This window comes from Scylla paramamosain, chromosome 10, assembly GCF_035594125.1.
Source record: "Scylla paramamosain isolate STU-SP2022 chromosome 10, ASM3559412v1, whole genome shotgun sequence".
Classification (NCBI taxonomy): domain Eukaryota; kingdom Metazoa; phylum Arthropoda; class Malacostraca; order Decapoda; family Portunidae; genus Scylla; species Scylla paramamosain.
In genome coordinates, this window is record NC_087160.1 from 17,961,932 (window position 1) to 17,977,996 (window position 16,065).

The 16,065-nt window shown below is 41.2% G+C and overlaps 1 protein-coding gene across 11 annotated transcripts in view; it reads left to right on the top strand.

Moving 5' to 3' along the window:
• The window catches only part of LOC135104279 (neural-cadherin-like), a 113,721-nt gene that overhangs the window by 94,128 nt on the left and 3,528 nt on the right, over positions 1-16,065 (top strand). For 3 of the 11 annotated variants that reach the window (XM_064011484.1, XM_064011491.1, XM_064011490.1), the window contains 12 exons: positions 4,349-4,492; positions 4,979-5,094; positions 7,018-7,182; positions 8,098-8,235; positions 8,526-8,672; positions 9,006-9,279; positions 9,509-11,781; positions 11,981-12,893; positions 13,051-13,240; positions 13,814-14,049; positions 15,207-15,416; positions 15,811-15,966. In XM_064011484.1, coding sequence (XP_063867554.1) covers positions 4,349-4,492; positions 4,979-5,094; positions 7,018-7,182; positions 8,098-8,235; positions 8,526-8,672; positions 9,006-9,279; positions 9,509-11,781; positions 11,981-12,893; positions 13,051-13,240; positions 13,814-14,049; positions 15,207-15,416; positions 15,811-15,966 — 4,962 coding nt within the window. Of the gene's footprint in view, positions 1-4,348; positions 4,493-4,978; positions 5,095-6,214; positions 6,380-7,017; positions 7,183-8,097; positions 8,236-8,525; positions 8,673-9,005; positions 9,280-9,508; positions 11,782-11,980; positions 12,894-13,050; positions 13,241-13,813; positions 14,050-14,358; positions 14,598-15,206; positions 15,417-15,810; positions 15,967-16,065 lie in introns of all 11 variants that reach the window. The other 8 variants (XM_064011483.1, XM_064011489.1, XM_064011488.1 and 5 more) reach the window with 3 other exon arrangements.

The following is a 16,065-nucleotide window of genomic DNA, read 5'->3' on the forward strand; positions in this document are numbered from 1 at the left end:
AATGCCGTACTTGACTGCCTCGCTTTCCTCTCTTTTCCTTCCTTCCTCCTCTTCCTCCTCCTCTTCTTTTCCTTCCTCAGTGACTACTACTGCCTCCACTAGTGATGTTACTATTGTGACTATAATAACAGAGAATAATAGTAATAATAGTAATGACACTAAAAACTAAAGGTATGCAGATTTGGTAATTCTCTCTCTCTCTCTCTCTCTCTCTCTCTCTCTCTCTCTCTCTCTCTCTCTCTCTCTCTCTCTCTCTCTCTCTCTCTCTCTCTCTCTCTCTCTCTCTCTCTCTCTTCCACTAAAGTCATATTGCTCCTTTCAGCTGACCTTGTTTAGAGAGAGAGAGAGAGAGAGAGAGAGAGAGAGAGAGAGAGAGAGAGAGAGAGAGAGAGAGAGAGAGAGAGAGAGAGAGAGCAGGCACCCCTCATTAATATACAATCGTGGCAGTATCAGTTGACGCTGAGAATTTTGAGCTCGGGAAGAAACAAGAAAGACGAGGAAGGAACATGTAAAACAGCAACAATAAATAGAGATTAAGAAAGAAAAGTTTGGAGACATGTCTTTCTCTCCGTCTCCCTCTCTCTCCCTCACAAACACATACACACACAAATACACCCCTCTCTCTCTCTCTCTCTCTCTCTCTCTCTCTCTCTCTCTCTCTCTCTCTCTCTCTCTCTCTCTCTCTCTCTCTCTCTCTCTCTCTCTCTCTCTCATGTGTCTTCTTGATGAGTGTAATAAACAGGAGGGAGGAGGAGGAGGCTGGTCACATGCGATAATGTCAACTATTTCTTAAGAGTATTAAAACCAACACAGCCTCACAACCTCCTCTTCTTCCTCATCTTCCCTCCTCTTCCTCCTCCTCGTTTTCCTCCTCAGCCACCATCACCAGCAAACTTTGGGGAAATATCCTTTTTCCCCTCACCCTTAATTTATTGCGAAATATCGAACTTGTGGCTGAAGGAAGAGGGACGGAGGAAGGGGAGGGAGAGGTGGGTGAGTGAAGGGGAAAGGATGGGAATGGAGGAAAGGGGAAGGGGATGAGGAAGGGTGAGTGGCAGTATGTTGATGACACTCGTTACTCTCCCTAAGTTTTGTCAGGGAGTGGGAGAGAGAGAGAGAGAGAGAGAGAGAGAGAGAGAGAGAGAGAGAGAGAGAGAGAGAGAGAGAGAGAGAGAGAGAGAGAGAGAGAGGGGGGGTGCTTTCAACCTTCCTATGAACATGTGGTCTCTCTCTCTCTCTCTCTCTCTCTCTCTCTCTCTCTCTCTCTCTCTCTCTCTCTCTCTCTCTCTCTCTCTCTCTCTCTCTCTAAAAACAACCTTGGACAAAAGTCTAGCTATAATCTCATTCATTTTGCTGAGAGAGAGAGAGAGAGAGAGAGAGAGAGAGAGAGAGAGAGAGAGAGAGAGAGAGAGAGAGAGAGAGAGAGAGAGAGATGCTGTTTTTCCAAGGCCTGTTTCTTCTAACTTGATGCCTTCAAATCCCCTTCACTTTGCTCCACCCCATCGCCTTTTCCCGCATTGCTCCGCCCAAACCATATCGTCTCTTACCATCACCAGCGTTCTTCTCATTTCCCTCTCCCAGAACTGCCATAAGATTTTTTACTCCTTATTTTTTTGGGCACCATTGACTTGCCAGCCGAGAGAGAGAGAGAGAGAGAGAGAGAGAGAGAGAGAGAGAGAGAGAGAGAGAGAGAGAGAGAGAGAGAGAGAGAGAGAGAGAGATGCTACAAAAAGGGAAGAAAAGAATGGGAGGGTACAAGAACAAGAGACAGAAAGGGAAAGGAACTTAGGGAAACCAGGTGGAAGGGGGGTTAATGTACCAGCGGCAGTCTTGTTCCCTTAGAAGCACCCTGAGAAGATAACACACACACACACACACACACACACACACACATGATCAAAATCATGTGTGAATTATGAGAGGCAACCACCTACATGTTTCCTTCCTTCCCTTCTTTTCTGTCTCTTTCATCTTGTGCCTCTCATGTGGGTTCGTCTCCATCTGCCAGCCTGCCTGCCTGCCTCTCTGTATATATGCATTGTCTTTCCTCAACCAACATTTTTTTTTTTTTTTATTATTATTTTCCCTGTGTTTCCTCTGACATTTACCTCCCCCGTGTCCCCTCCTTACTCTGTCTTCCCTGTGGCCTGTCACCATATGTCTGGCTGATGGAGAAGTGTACCCAGAGAGGAACTTGAACCTGTTATGGCACAAATGGAAGGAAAGTCAACAGTTCTGTATGCTAACCAAGTCCTTCACACTTCTGCTCCCTTCACTCCCTTTCACCTTCCTTGTTTTCTTGGCCTTTCATCCCAGAAGTGTTATAGCTTTTTTTTTTTTTTTTTCCTCACTTGAAGTTACCCTGCAGTATAGTATTGTATCATTCAAGTTTTTTTTTTCCATTACCTTCTTTTCCTTGTGATTTCTTTGCTGTTCTAAAAGTTCTGGTATATATATATATATATATATATATATATATATATATATATATATATATATATATATATATATATATATATATATATATATATATATATATATATATATATATATATATATATATATTTATTTATTTATTTATTTATTTATTTATTTATTTATTTTATTCTACTATTTTTATTTTATTTTTTTTTTATTATTTTGACATCTCCCTTCCTTGTCTCTTCTCTCCTGTTTTCATTCTATATCTCTTTTTCCTCCCTTTAGCTCCATCCTTGTCTGTCTATTCAGAAGGCAAAGCAGGTGTAACTAATAGTTCTGCCTAGTTGGAATGAGAACTGTCCTATTCACTTGTAAATACAGAGTAATAGCAGCAGATGGAGTATATAATAGCATTTCATCATATTATCAGTCAGCTTTCTTGTATTCACCAGCAACTCTCTCTCCTCAACCACTAATCAGTTTATGCTTAAAGAAATCATTAGGAGAAAAAGGATTTATGGTGTTTTACAATAAAGAAAAAAAGAAAAATGATAATGAAAGTGAGTTGGGAAAGGTTTTTGGCACTGGAACAGACCCTTGAGGAAAACAGAGATTGTAAAAGATAAAGGAAATGAAAGGAAAGAAAGTAAACAGAAATTCAGGCTTTATGATTATTCCCCTAAGATATTTTGTTCTACTATCGGTGGTTCTTGTGTGTGTGTGTGTGTGTGTGTGTGTGTGTGTGTGTGTGTAATTTGGGTTAGACAGGAGTGTTGTTGTAGATTGTGCCAGCTGATAGTGGAAAGCAGGTGAGGCAGTCAAAGGTCTCTGGTCCAGCCAAGGCAATAATTCTCAATGTAAATATGAAGAGCAGCACAGCACAGGCTTCATCCCATTAACATTGCTTGGGTAATGCTGCTTCTCCTTGGCCTCGTGTTTTTATTATCATTCATTTATTTATTTGTTTTTGTATTGTGTCAGCAATATTCCCATTTGCATGTGCCAGAGCCAGCCTGTTGACTCATAATTGCTATGTTTCTTGTTGAAATTTTAATAATCAGGTTCAAGTATTTGTAAGACCATACACATTGTATCTTTATGAGACATTCAGGAGTGTACAAGTAATTAATGAATTATCCTCACCATATACTTATGGATAATTATGTTTAGAAAACTTTTGTGAATTATTCTCTTCATTGTTTTTTTTTTTTTTTTTTTATTATGTAGGAGGAACACTGACCAAGGGCAACAAAAATCCAATAAAAAAAAATGCCCACTGAAATGCCAGTTCCATAAAAAGGGTCCAAAGCGGCAGTCAAAAATTGAAGGATAAGTGTCTTGAAACCTCCCTCTTGAAGGAATTCAAGTCATAGGAAGATGGAAATACAGAAGCAGGCAGGGAGTTCCAGAGTTTACCAGAGAAAGGGATGAATGATTGAGAATACTGGTTAACTCTTGCGTTAGAGAGGTGGACAGGGGTGAGAGAAAGAAGAAAGTCTTGTGCAGTGAGGCCGCGGGAGGAGGGGAGGCATGCAGTTAGCAAGATCAGAAGAGCAGTTAGCATGAAAATAGCGGTAGAAGACAGCTAGAGATGCAACATTGCAGCAATGAGAGGCTGAAGACAGTCAGTCAGAGGAGAGGAGTTGATGAGATGAAAAGCTTTTGATTCCACCCTGTCTAGAAGAGCAGTTTGCTGGTCTGCTTTGGGTTAAATGAAATAATTGCTTCACTACTTATTTCTGACTCCCAAGTCTTTCTTATTTTACAGTTATGAAATCCTTTCTTATCCTGCAATCTTATCTTACTGTTATGAAATTAATTTTACAGTTACCAACTTAATTTCTGATCCCAACATACTATATTATAGTTATTAAGTTAATTTTACTGTTTCCTAGCTCATTTCTGACCCTGAAATCTTCTCTTACAGTGACCAAGTTCATCCGTATCGGCATTGCGGACAAGAATGACAACCCTCCGTTCTTTGACAAGACACTGTACGAGGCTGAGGTGGATGAGAATGAGGACATCCAGCACACTGTTCTCACTGTCACTGCCAAGGATCTTGATGAATGTGAGTAAACTGATGGGCAGGAGGGAGAGAAAGAAACTGGAATGAGATGTGGTAATATTATGTATGCCTTGCCATTTATATATCAAATCATGGAAGTAGTGGGAAAATTAGAACATAGGGACATAAGAAAATAGGAGAAGCTGCAAGAAGCTTTCAGGCCTGCACATGGCAGTCCCTGTAGAAACATACCTACCTATTTATTTATTTCCACATATCATCCTCATCTGTGAATTTATCTAATCATCTTTAAAAGATTCCTAATGGTTCATAACTAACTTGATTAATCTATTCCATTAATTTGTCACTCTACCTGAGAACTAATTCCTTCCTATCTTTTTTTTTTTAATCTTAGCTTTATTAAGCTTGAACTCATTATTTCTTGTCCTATCCTGATTACAGACCATGAGAATTTTATGTCACCCATGTTATATCCCCCTTACCATTTAAAGAGATCATGTGTTGCTCACTTTCCCTGTTGCTTTCCAGCCTCACGCATTCGATATGAGATCACAAATGGCAACATTGGTGGAGCTTTTGCGGTAAAGAACATGACTGGAGCGATTTATGTCGCTGGCTCACTGGATTATGAAACAAGGAAACGGGTGAGTGAAGAAGTGGAGAATGACTTGTATACTAACTGCAGAATTGATACATTTGTTGATATTTGTACCAATAGTCAACATCATGGCTTTCTGCCTCCACTGATGCTCTATCTTAAATCTAGAGACAAGACTATTTTTTTTACAAAGGATTATTTTTTTTACAATCCATGCAGCCGCCAACACGTTTGCTAATGAGTGTATTTATAGTATTGCTTTATTTCTTTATTGCTATTTTCCCTGTGAATTCAAAATAGTGGTGTTGCAAGTGTTTCAGGATGCAATGGATGATGTGAGACTCAGCACTACCAGAATTTTTATTAAACATCTGTTTTCTTAATTTTCTTGCTTTTGTACCACAGGTATTTTCTCTCACATTACTTTATTTTTTATTTATTATTATTATTATTATTATTATTATTATTGTTATTATTATTATTATTATTATTATTATTATTATTATTATTGGTGATGTCTCTCTTTACAAAAGGGATGACATTATAATACTCTATATAATCATTTCATACTTATTATTGCTTACTTGCCTCTAAAAGCTAACAATTATTTTAGGCAAAGGGAATCCTCACATTTTCTCCACCTCTCATGCTATTATTGTGATGGAAAGCCACTCATCCTTGTACACTTTGTTCATGAAATTGGCTGTGGTATCACCCATTACAATTAGAAGACAGTATGCTCTTGAAAATGTTGGAGGTTTATGATTTGGATCGGATTGGCTATAGTCTGGGAAGAAAAATAGTTGAAGAGGTGGAGAGACACTATGGAATCCAAAGCCTAAGGAAAGTGTCAAATGTTCTTACTACTGGAGAAAGAGGCAACAAGTTTGGTAGATGAGAACCAAACAGTCATTCATACATATGTAAATTCCTGTTACTTTTTTGTCAGTCATCATGCTTATGGTAATATATAACAAGAGGCATCACTATATGTTATAACATGTTATGCTTTGTGTTAATCTCTTAACCATCTCTATTTCTTTTTCCTGAATTTCCAAGGGTGGAGTGTGTGTTTTTTTTATCCCAGTATTTACAGGTATTATCTGGGATGTGCAGCTATGAAAGTGGTGAGTTCTCTTCTTAACTAATGGCTTCTGTATGTCCAGTATGAACTTAAACTTGTGGCATCAGACAACCGCAACGAGAACCACACCACTGTTGTCATTCATGTCAAAGATGTGAATGACAACCCACCCTTGTTTGACCGGCCACTCTATGAGACGCAGATCACAGAGGAAGATGATCGCAGCCTGCCTAAAAATATTCTTCAGGTCTCTACTGTCTATAGAATCTCACTTCTCCAACCCCCCACAATGTTCTCTGTTCTATTATCTCTATTTTCTGGCTTGATGTCTTAATGCACTGCCCACTCATCCCTGATCCAGTGGATTGACTGTACCTATTAGCTTCCTGTGTAATTATGCTGTCATGGTTATGAGTACTTTTACTGAGGACTGCAATTGGACTATGAATTAACAAGCATACTGTTATTACTACCACTGTCATGTGGCCTGAAGCAAGCCTCATAACTACAGCAAGAGCCACACAGTTGAAGGTGTTTAGAGGAACCATGTGTGCATGTGACAATACAAACCAATGCTTATGTGCCATAGTCTTTTCACCCTCACCCCATCCACATTCCTACCCACATCAACAGCCCAATGATGCACTTGCTGATTTATTTTGTCCCCATGTACTTTTCATTCCAGTGACGTGCATGTGAAGGAGATGTGATGATAGCAGTTTTATTTTCCATATTTGTGTTTGTTTTTACCCCCAACATTTTGCTGGTTTGGCTTATTGCAATGAGCATGGTCCCCATCATGTATCACATTTCACTATCCATTCTATTTTTTTTTTTTTTTCTCCTTTCCGTTTTCCTTCCCTGGATGCTTGTTTGGTGGTTCAGTACGAGCTCACACTAGTAGCCACGGATAGTGTCAACGAGGCCACCACCAAGGTCGTCATCCTCATCGCCGATGTCAATGACCGTCCCCCTGAGTTTGATCGGCCCACTTATGAAGCCACAATTGAAGAAGAGCGCGCTGATGGTTTGCCCATTCCCATCATCAAGGTAGAACTGCTCATCATCCTTCCATTAGCTTTGTCCTTGAGGGAAGAAAGGACAGAGGCATGTTATACTTTCCTTTTTAGGTGTTTTTAGCTACTAAAAGATAAATAAGATGTTAAATAAAGATCTCACAGATGGTATGAATAATGAAAGGAAAAATTGCTATTTATAATTAGGTATGAATTTATTTGAAATAAATAATTGTTGAAATGACAGTTCTAAAGAAGGAATTTTTTAAATCAAATGATTATGCCAAGATCAGTTGGAGCTGTATTTACATTTTCATTAGTCACTTTCATCTCTTTCTCAATTTGTTGTGGTCCAAGTGAATCTGAATTAGTAGGCAAATCAGATTTGAATAGTGAAGTTAATTTTTATGAAGAGATTTTTGGGAGTTCTTGATATCAAAGTTCAGCCCAAGCACATGCAATGAGTCTCATTGCCAGGGACTTTCCTCTGCAGAGTAAGTTTGTTCCAGTTCTCCAGTTTCTCATAGAAGGTAGTGGCTTTGATTTCTTCCAGATATTGTGTTTATTATTGTTTAGGCACTCACCTTTCATCTGTTATGAAGCAACTTGCAGTTGTAATTTTAGGCTTCATGAGGAAATAAGCACATTACCTAAATTTTAAGTTAATCCTTATTTTCTTCAAGTGACAGCTCTTCTCACTCTTAAAGGCATGAAAATGCTTTGCTCATGTTAGATGTTGTCCTAACCTGCATGAAACAAAATTAATTGTGAAAGAAGACAGCACAATGTTTAGTTTTATGTCTAGATTCCCTTAATTCCCTTAATAGTTTTGTATACAGATTTCAAATACTTGGAAAAAAAAAAAACTGAGATAAAACCAGGTGACTATAGTATTTCCCAGTGAATGAAGTAGAGAAGAGTGTCCAACATGATGTGTGTCTCCCTGAAGGTTGTGGCCACTGATGGCGACCGCGACCGTGAGCAGGACATCGTGTACTTCCTCACAGGTCAAGGCATCTATGTGGAGAACCCCGACCAGTCACAGTTTGAAGTGAATCGCACTTCAGGAGAGATCTTTGTCAGAAAGGTAAGTTTGGCTGAAGTAGATTTTGTATTGCATTTAAGAATCTTCCATATGCCATGAAACAGGTACAGACATATGCTAGGTTGTCATATTTGAATGACATTAAGAGCTTTGGATATTCTACTGGGTAACATCTTTTCTTGGTAGATGTTAGTTTATGCTTAAGCATTCTGGTTTAAGCGAAAGATAAAGGCAGGAGTAAGATTGGATATCAGAGCAGTTTCTCACACAAGGTCAGATGCTATTACAGTTTCATTCATTGATTAAAATGACTAATGAGAGATATGTTTCAGCCTCTGGATCGGGACCACCCCAAGGGTCGACCACAGTGGAGGTTCACTGTGTTTGCACAAGATGAGGGAGGCAGCGGTCTGGTGGGCTACGCTGACGTCCAGGTCAACTTGAAGGACATCAATGACAACGCCCCAACCTTCCCTCAGGTACGTGTGTGATGCAATATGCTGGCTCTTATTTAATGTTGATGTCTGTTGTCATTTATAACATTAGGTAATTTATATATTAGGGCACATTTTGATTTCTCAGCTACCAACAAATACATAAGATTAACTTTTAGTTGAGTATAGAGAGTATATCCACTAATTGAAGAATATAATGAGTGTTATGGTTTCTTGTCATGAGATGAAAAAGCCTAAAAATTTGAAAATAAAGTGATATTCATCAAGTCTCTTAAAGTCACAGTGAGATGTTCTGCAAGTCACTCATTATTAGACTTAGTTGAATTAACTGAACTTTATACTGTTGTGGTGGCACAGATGGTCTACTTTGGCAACGTGACAGAGAATGGGACACAAGGCATGGTGGTGATGACAATGACAGCTGAAGATTATGATGATGCCAATGAGGGAAGCAATGCAAAACTCACTTACTCCATTGAGAAGAATGTGATTGATGAGAACACTGCCACACCCATCTTTGAGATTGAGCCTGACACTGGTGTGATCAAGACAGCGGTGTGTTGCCTCGACAGAGAGAAGACTCCTGACTACTCCATTCAGGTGGTGGCTGTAGATGGAGGAGGACTCAAAGGTAATGCCATCCTGCACACATATATTCTTAATCTTGATCATATGACTAGTTTGACTCATATCAAGATACAAATTTTCCTAAAATTAAAAAACTTCTGTAGCAGATCTAATTAAATACTGTGAAATCCTTCAGCTGTGAGTGAAGTCTTGTAGGTGATCTCTCCATAATAAAATGTATATACCTCTCAGGAATACTGCTTTAAAGCTTCAATTCTGTTGTGTTTTTGCAGGGACTGGCACAGCAAGTATCAGAGTGCGTGACATAAACGATATGCCACCAAGGTTCACCAAAGAGGAGTGGCAGACAGAGGTTGCTGAGACTGAAGGAGCCATTCTACCTGACCAGGCTATTCTTACAGTCACAGTTCATGATGAGGATGAAACAAATAAATTCCATTACAAGGTTATTGAATCTTCTGGCTATGGTGCAGACAAGTTCACGATGGTGAGGAACAATGATGGCACAGGCTCTCTCAAGATTGTTCAGCCCCTGGACTACGAGGACCCAATGCAGCGAGGTGGATTCAGGTTCAAGATTCAAGTGAATGATAAGGGAGAAGATAATGATGCAGAGAAGTACCATGTTGCTTACTCATGGGTCAAAGTGGAGCTGCGAGACATCAACGACAACAAGCCCCAGTTTGTCAAGCCCAACATTGAAGTGCCTGTGTTTGAGAATGCTGAGATTGGGAAGAGTCTGGAGACTTTCAAGGCCACAGACCCAGACCAGGGCGGGCAAAGCAAAGTGCAGTATGCCATTGACCGTACGTCTGACCGGAGGAGGCAGTTTGCCATCGACGCCGCAGGAACAGTGAAGATCCAGCGAAGCTTAGACAGGGAGGAAAATCCCCGCCACTCAGTAAAGATCTTGGCCATTGATGATGGCACACCAGCAAAGACTGCCACAGCAACACTCACTGTCATTGTCCAAGACATCAATGACAACTCACCAAGGTTCCTGAAGGATTACCGCCCAGTCCTGCCGGAGAACACATCTCCCAGAAAAATTGTTGAAGTCTTGGCCACTGATGATGATGATCGCTCAAAGGGCAATGGACCTCCCTTCCACTTCAGAATGGACTCAACTGCTTCAGATGAAATCCGAGCCTCCTTCAAGGTGGAGCACATCCCAAAGGGGGCCAATGGAGATGGCATGGCAGTCATCTCCTCTTTACGCACCTTTGATAGGGAAGTTCAAAAAGAATACCATGTACCCATTGTGATCAAGGATGCTGGCACACCACAGATGACAGGCACGTCAACCCTCACCATCATCATTGGAGATGAAAACGACAACAAAATGCAGCCCGGCTCAAAGGAAATATTTGTTTATAACTATAAAGGTCAAGCACCAGAAACACCCATTGGGCGAGTCTATGTGTATGACTTGGATGACTGGGATCTGCCTGACAAGAAGTTCAACTGGGCCATTGAGGCGCATCCAAACTTCAAACTGAACGAAGATGACGGCATGATCACCATGAAGCGCGGCACTGGTGACGGCAAATTCTTCCTGCAGTTCCACGTGTATGACCGCAAACACACCCAGACTGATGTGGAGGCCAACGTGACTGTGACAGTAAAGGAGATCCCGGAGATTGCAGTCATTAATTCAGGCTCCATTCGAATTGCCAACATGACAGATGAAGATTTCATCAGAATATGGAACTATAAATCCCAGCGAGTGGTGCGCAGCAAGGCGGACATATTCCGGGAAAAGATTGCACGGCTGATGGGGACAAAGGTGGAGAATGTGGATGTGTTTAGCATACAGCTCAAACAACTCCGGCCTCCAGTCACAGACATACGTTTCTCAGCACACGGTTCACCTTACTATCAGCCTATCAAGCTGGATGGATTGGTCCTCCAGCACCGAGCTGACATAGAGGCTGAGGTGGGCATCAACATTACTATGGTGGGCATTGATGAGTGCCTGTATGAGAATGTTGCATGTGAAGGGTCTTGCACCAACCACTTAGTCATCTCCAATCTGCCCTACATGGTCAATGCCAATAAAACTGCTTTGGTTGGTGTGCGAACTGAAGTTGTGCCAGAGTGTACTTGTGGTGCCAGGAACTTCACCCAAGAGGAATCCTGCCGGCCAAACCCGTGCTACAATGGCGGGCGCTGCATTGAGGGCAAGTCTGGGGTGCACTGCAGGTGTCCAGATGGGTATGATGGACCTCGCTGCCAGATGGTGACTCGCACCTTCAGAGGAAATGGGTTTGCCTGGTTCCCTCCCTTTAAGATGTGTGACAGCTCCCACATCAGTCTTGAGTTCCTCACCAGGCGTCCTGAAGGTCTCCTTTTCTACAATGGTCCCATAACTCCCCCAGAGCCAGATGAGGTAATTGTATCAGACTTCGTTGCCTTGGAGCTTGAAAATGGTCGACCCAGACTCCTCATAGACTTTGGGTCCGGAACTCTTCAGCTACGAGTAAACACAAAAGTCAGCCTGAATGATGGCAAGTGGCACCGCATCGACATCTTCTGGGACACTGAGGTAAGTTTACTGTTTGCCATCATGTCACTCTCTAGATGAATAGTAAATGAAATGTCAGACTAAATATCTCCAGCACTCCATCATAATGACTGTGAACTCCAAACATTGTCACCATCGAGATGAGTCTTCAAAAATTTAATGTGATAGATATATTTTGTTGTTGTGTGTCTCAGGTAACATTCTTTTTTTTCTTACCCAGATGGTGAGAATTGATGTGGATCACTGTGTAGCAGCAGAAGTTCAGGAGCCTGAAGATGGCAGTGATCCTATCTTTGAGGCATCAGGCTGTCAGGCCTCTGGATCCATTCCTCCCTTCAATGAGTACCTTAATGTCAATGCTCCCCTGCAAGTGGGAGGCCGTGCTCATGAACCACCAGACCCAAGCCTGTACAAGTGGTCGCACGTTCCTCATGGCAAATTCTTCAGTGGTTGCATCAGAAACCTCATGGTGAACAGCGAGCTGTATGACCTGGCTCGGCCTGGCCAGCACCGCAACACCCAGATGGGCTGTCCCCAGCTAGAGGAAGCCTGCCGCAGCAATTCTATAGTACCCACTTGTGGACCCAATGGAGTTTGCTCAGGTTCTCTCTCCCAACCAGTGTGCAAATGTAAACCTGGCTGGACAGGACCCACGTGTGATGAACCCACAAACTCCTCCTACTTTGAGACGCAGTCCTATGTGAAATATGCTCTTTCTTTCAAACCTAATGCATTCAGTACTGAAATTCAGCTGAGGTTCCGCACCTGGCAGGAGTATGGGGAGCTGTTCAGAATATCTGATCAGCACAACAGGGAATATGGCATCCTTGAGATCAAGGACGGAAGGTTACGTTTCCGATACAACCTCAATAGTCTAAGAACAGAAGAACATGACTTGTGGCTGTCAGCAGTAGCTGTGAATGACGGCATCTGGCACTCAGTCCTGGTTGAGCGCCATGGATCCACCTCCACTCTGATGCTGGACGGAGGCGAGGGGCGTCGCTACAATGAGACCATGGCTTTCTCTGGCCACATGTTGATGGACGTTGACAAACAAGAAGGGGTGTATGCTGGAGGCAAGGCAGAGTACACAGGCATCCGAACATTTGAGGTGTACAATGATTACAAACTGGGTAAGTTGCTACATATTTAGATACTTGGTATGATAAGAAAATCACCATAATAGATCCACTGACATTATCTTTTGATTCCATTAGTAGCAGCTTGAGTGAGTGTCAACACATACTGAGTGAGTGTTGACATGTACTGAGTCTTGATTTGTACCTTCAGGTTGTCTTGATGACATCCGCCTGGAGGGTAAGCACCTGCCGCTGCCTCCTGGTCTTAATGGCACCCAGTGGGGCCAGGCTACCATGTTCCGCAATCTTGTCAAGAATTGCATCTCCCAGAACCAGTGTGTCAATGTCACCTGCTTGGCTCCCTTCACCTGCAAGGACCTGTGGATGAAACATGAGTGTGGGTGAGTAGTCACTGATCACTGTCCAAATGATTTTATTGTTTTCCAAGCTGTGGACATTTAACTGATTATTCAATTTTGGATAGTTTGTGTTCTTTTTTCATGAATTATTATTAAATCATAGACTTGAAACTTGATATAAACTATTTATATTTGATCAATAAGTTCATTTATTTTTTAATCAAAGAGATAAGATCTAGAACTAGAATTCATTGTATATTTTTCTTAAACTGAGAAATCATGGTTAGCCATAACTAAAATATAATACCCTCATTACATACAGTAGTAATTCCAATCATAACACTTGCTTTTAGTGTAAGCTCTTGAACTGAACTCATGAAATTAATTTCTAGCCTATGGGTCTTTTCCTACTAACATTGTGCTTTTGGGATATAAGGTATTCATTACTCCTTGTGTACGAGTAACAGTGTGTGTAGTTTGTTGTTCAGAATTAACTTGGTTTTTAAATGCGTAAGCTAATGATAGTTTCTTTCTATTTTTGCTGCCTACCTGGGATACTGGTAACTTGTAAACGCACACTACTTCTGCACGCATCCCTTCCCCTTTGTGTCTTAGATGTGAGGATGGTACAATCCTCTCTAGTGATGAGGCGGCCTGTGTGGATTTGGACGAGTGTTTGAATGACCCATGTCAGAATGGAGGGACTTGCCATAACCAGGAACCATCTTATATATGTGATTGTCCTCGAGGCTATTATGGCAAAAACTGTGAGCTCCTTCAAGAGGGCAGGACAGTGCGCCTTAGTTTGGGTGCTTTGGCTGCAATTCTGGTCTGCCTCTTGATAATCTTGGGTAAGATGCACCTTAGTGAGAACAGGTTGTTTCTGCTTTAGAATGCCTCTTTCAAAATTCTCTTTAGTTCAAGTATAAGAGGGTTAGAGTAAGTCCAAAAGATGTGATGTATGTGCTTAGATTTCAGCAGGTAAGTTTATGAACCATAGCTGCATGATTAGTCATGGGGATCTTCAGGTGAGTAACTGTAGTCTGCTTGTCCATCAGCTGGTTGCATCCTTCACCTTCTTCCCTAACCCATCATCCTTATGACCAAGCCACAGTGACCCAAGGTAAAATTGTTCTTGCATTGTGTTATTCACCCAACAGCTGCCCAGAGGGATCAGTGCTTTCTGGCAACACTTGTGTCGACATTGATGAGTGTGAGCTGTGGCAGCCCTGTTTTAATGGGGTGTGCATCAACCTTGAGCCAGAAATGGGTGGCTATGAATGTCAGTGTGTCGATGACTACCACGGCACAGACTGCAACATATACCTGGAAGAGACCGTCCTCAAACCTTCCACTGATTTTGTTGTAGCCATTGTCTGCTGTATTATTTTGTTGTTATGTAAGTTGTTTTATGTTTCATTTTATTTTATTTCTGTTTGTTTTTCTTTTTTCACTTTAGAATAGTATTGATGAAGGTGAAAGTTGTCATTTGATGAATGATAACTGAATGAATATTCATGAAGTGAGGCAACAACAAAGCTCTCTCTAACAGTTACCTCAGACAGTCATGCACTTTGACCAAGGTGTTTGCTTGGACACTTTGCTGGGAAGTTTTTCTTTGCTGGGGAAGTTTTTCTTAGGATGCAGGAGAGAGGAAAATATCTGAAAGTCTTCTGAATATTTAATTACAGTAAACCTAGTGTTATTATTGGTTATGGAATATCTTCTTAAATAGTTTAGACTGTGTAGCTCAAGTAGGTCTATTATGTATCATTAAGTGTAATGATAGTGATGTTCATCGTTAATTTACACATTTCATTATACTTGAACTTGATTCTTGCATTTTACAGTTTTTCTGGATGCTGTCCCACATTTGGAAAATGGTTATTTGCATAGTATAGCATTGATATTCACTTAAGAATTTTAACATTGATAGATTTTGTTTTATGAAAATTAACTTTCCTAGATTGCTTGCTCCTTCCCTGTGCTAACACATGTTCCATGGCAGTGCTGGTGTTGGTGTTTGTGGTGTACAACCGGCAAAAGGAGCGCCACTTCCCCAAGGCTGACCCATATGATGATGTGCGTGAGAACATCATCAACTACGATGATGAAGGAGGTGGAGAGGACGACATGACTGCCTTCGACATCACCCCGCTGCAGATCCCTGTTGGGCCAGCCATTGGGAACGGTGGACCACTACTTGGAAAGATGCCATGTAAGTGGAGACTTTTATCACAGCGTTCCCTTAGGGGAGTCCTATGAACAACTGTCAGGTATAGGTAGACAGATGAATATGCTATATTGCCTATCAGATGATTTTAAAGCTTACTGCAGACCAGTTAGGATTTAGAAATATTTTATTTTTATGAATTCTTGAAGTTACAAGCAAATTTTCCTTTATCCTTGTTTACAAATGGAGAATTCTTATAAAAATTAATATTTAAAAGGAATGATCTCAAGAAAGTGCTTTAGATGTAAAGCATAGAAGTCTACTGTTGATCTTTATATACATATTTTCTGTTTATAAGAATCATAACTCATTCTTCAACTCTGATTTGCATGCATGTAAAAAAAATATGTAAAAATCATTGATATTTGTTCCCTTACAGATGGCCCTGGTGGGCAGCCAGATGTTGGAGTTTTCATCAGTGAGCACAAGAACAAGGCTGACAATGATCCCAATGCTCCACCATTTGACGACCTGCGGAACTATGCCTATGAGGGCGGTGGCTCCACTGCTGGATCACTCTCCTCTCTGGCTTCAGGTAGGGCATCCAGCTCACTGTCTGGACTACTTTGCTGTCATGGAGGACAATATAATTATGTTTGATCAGGAGGTGAAAGTGCAAGTGGGTACTGGTAGG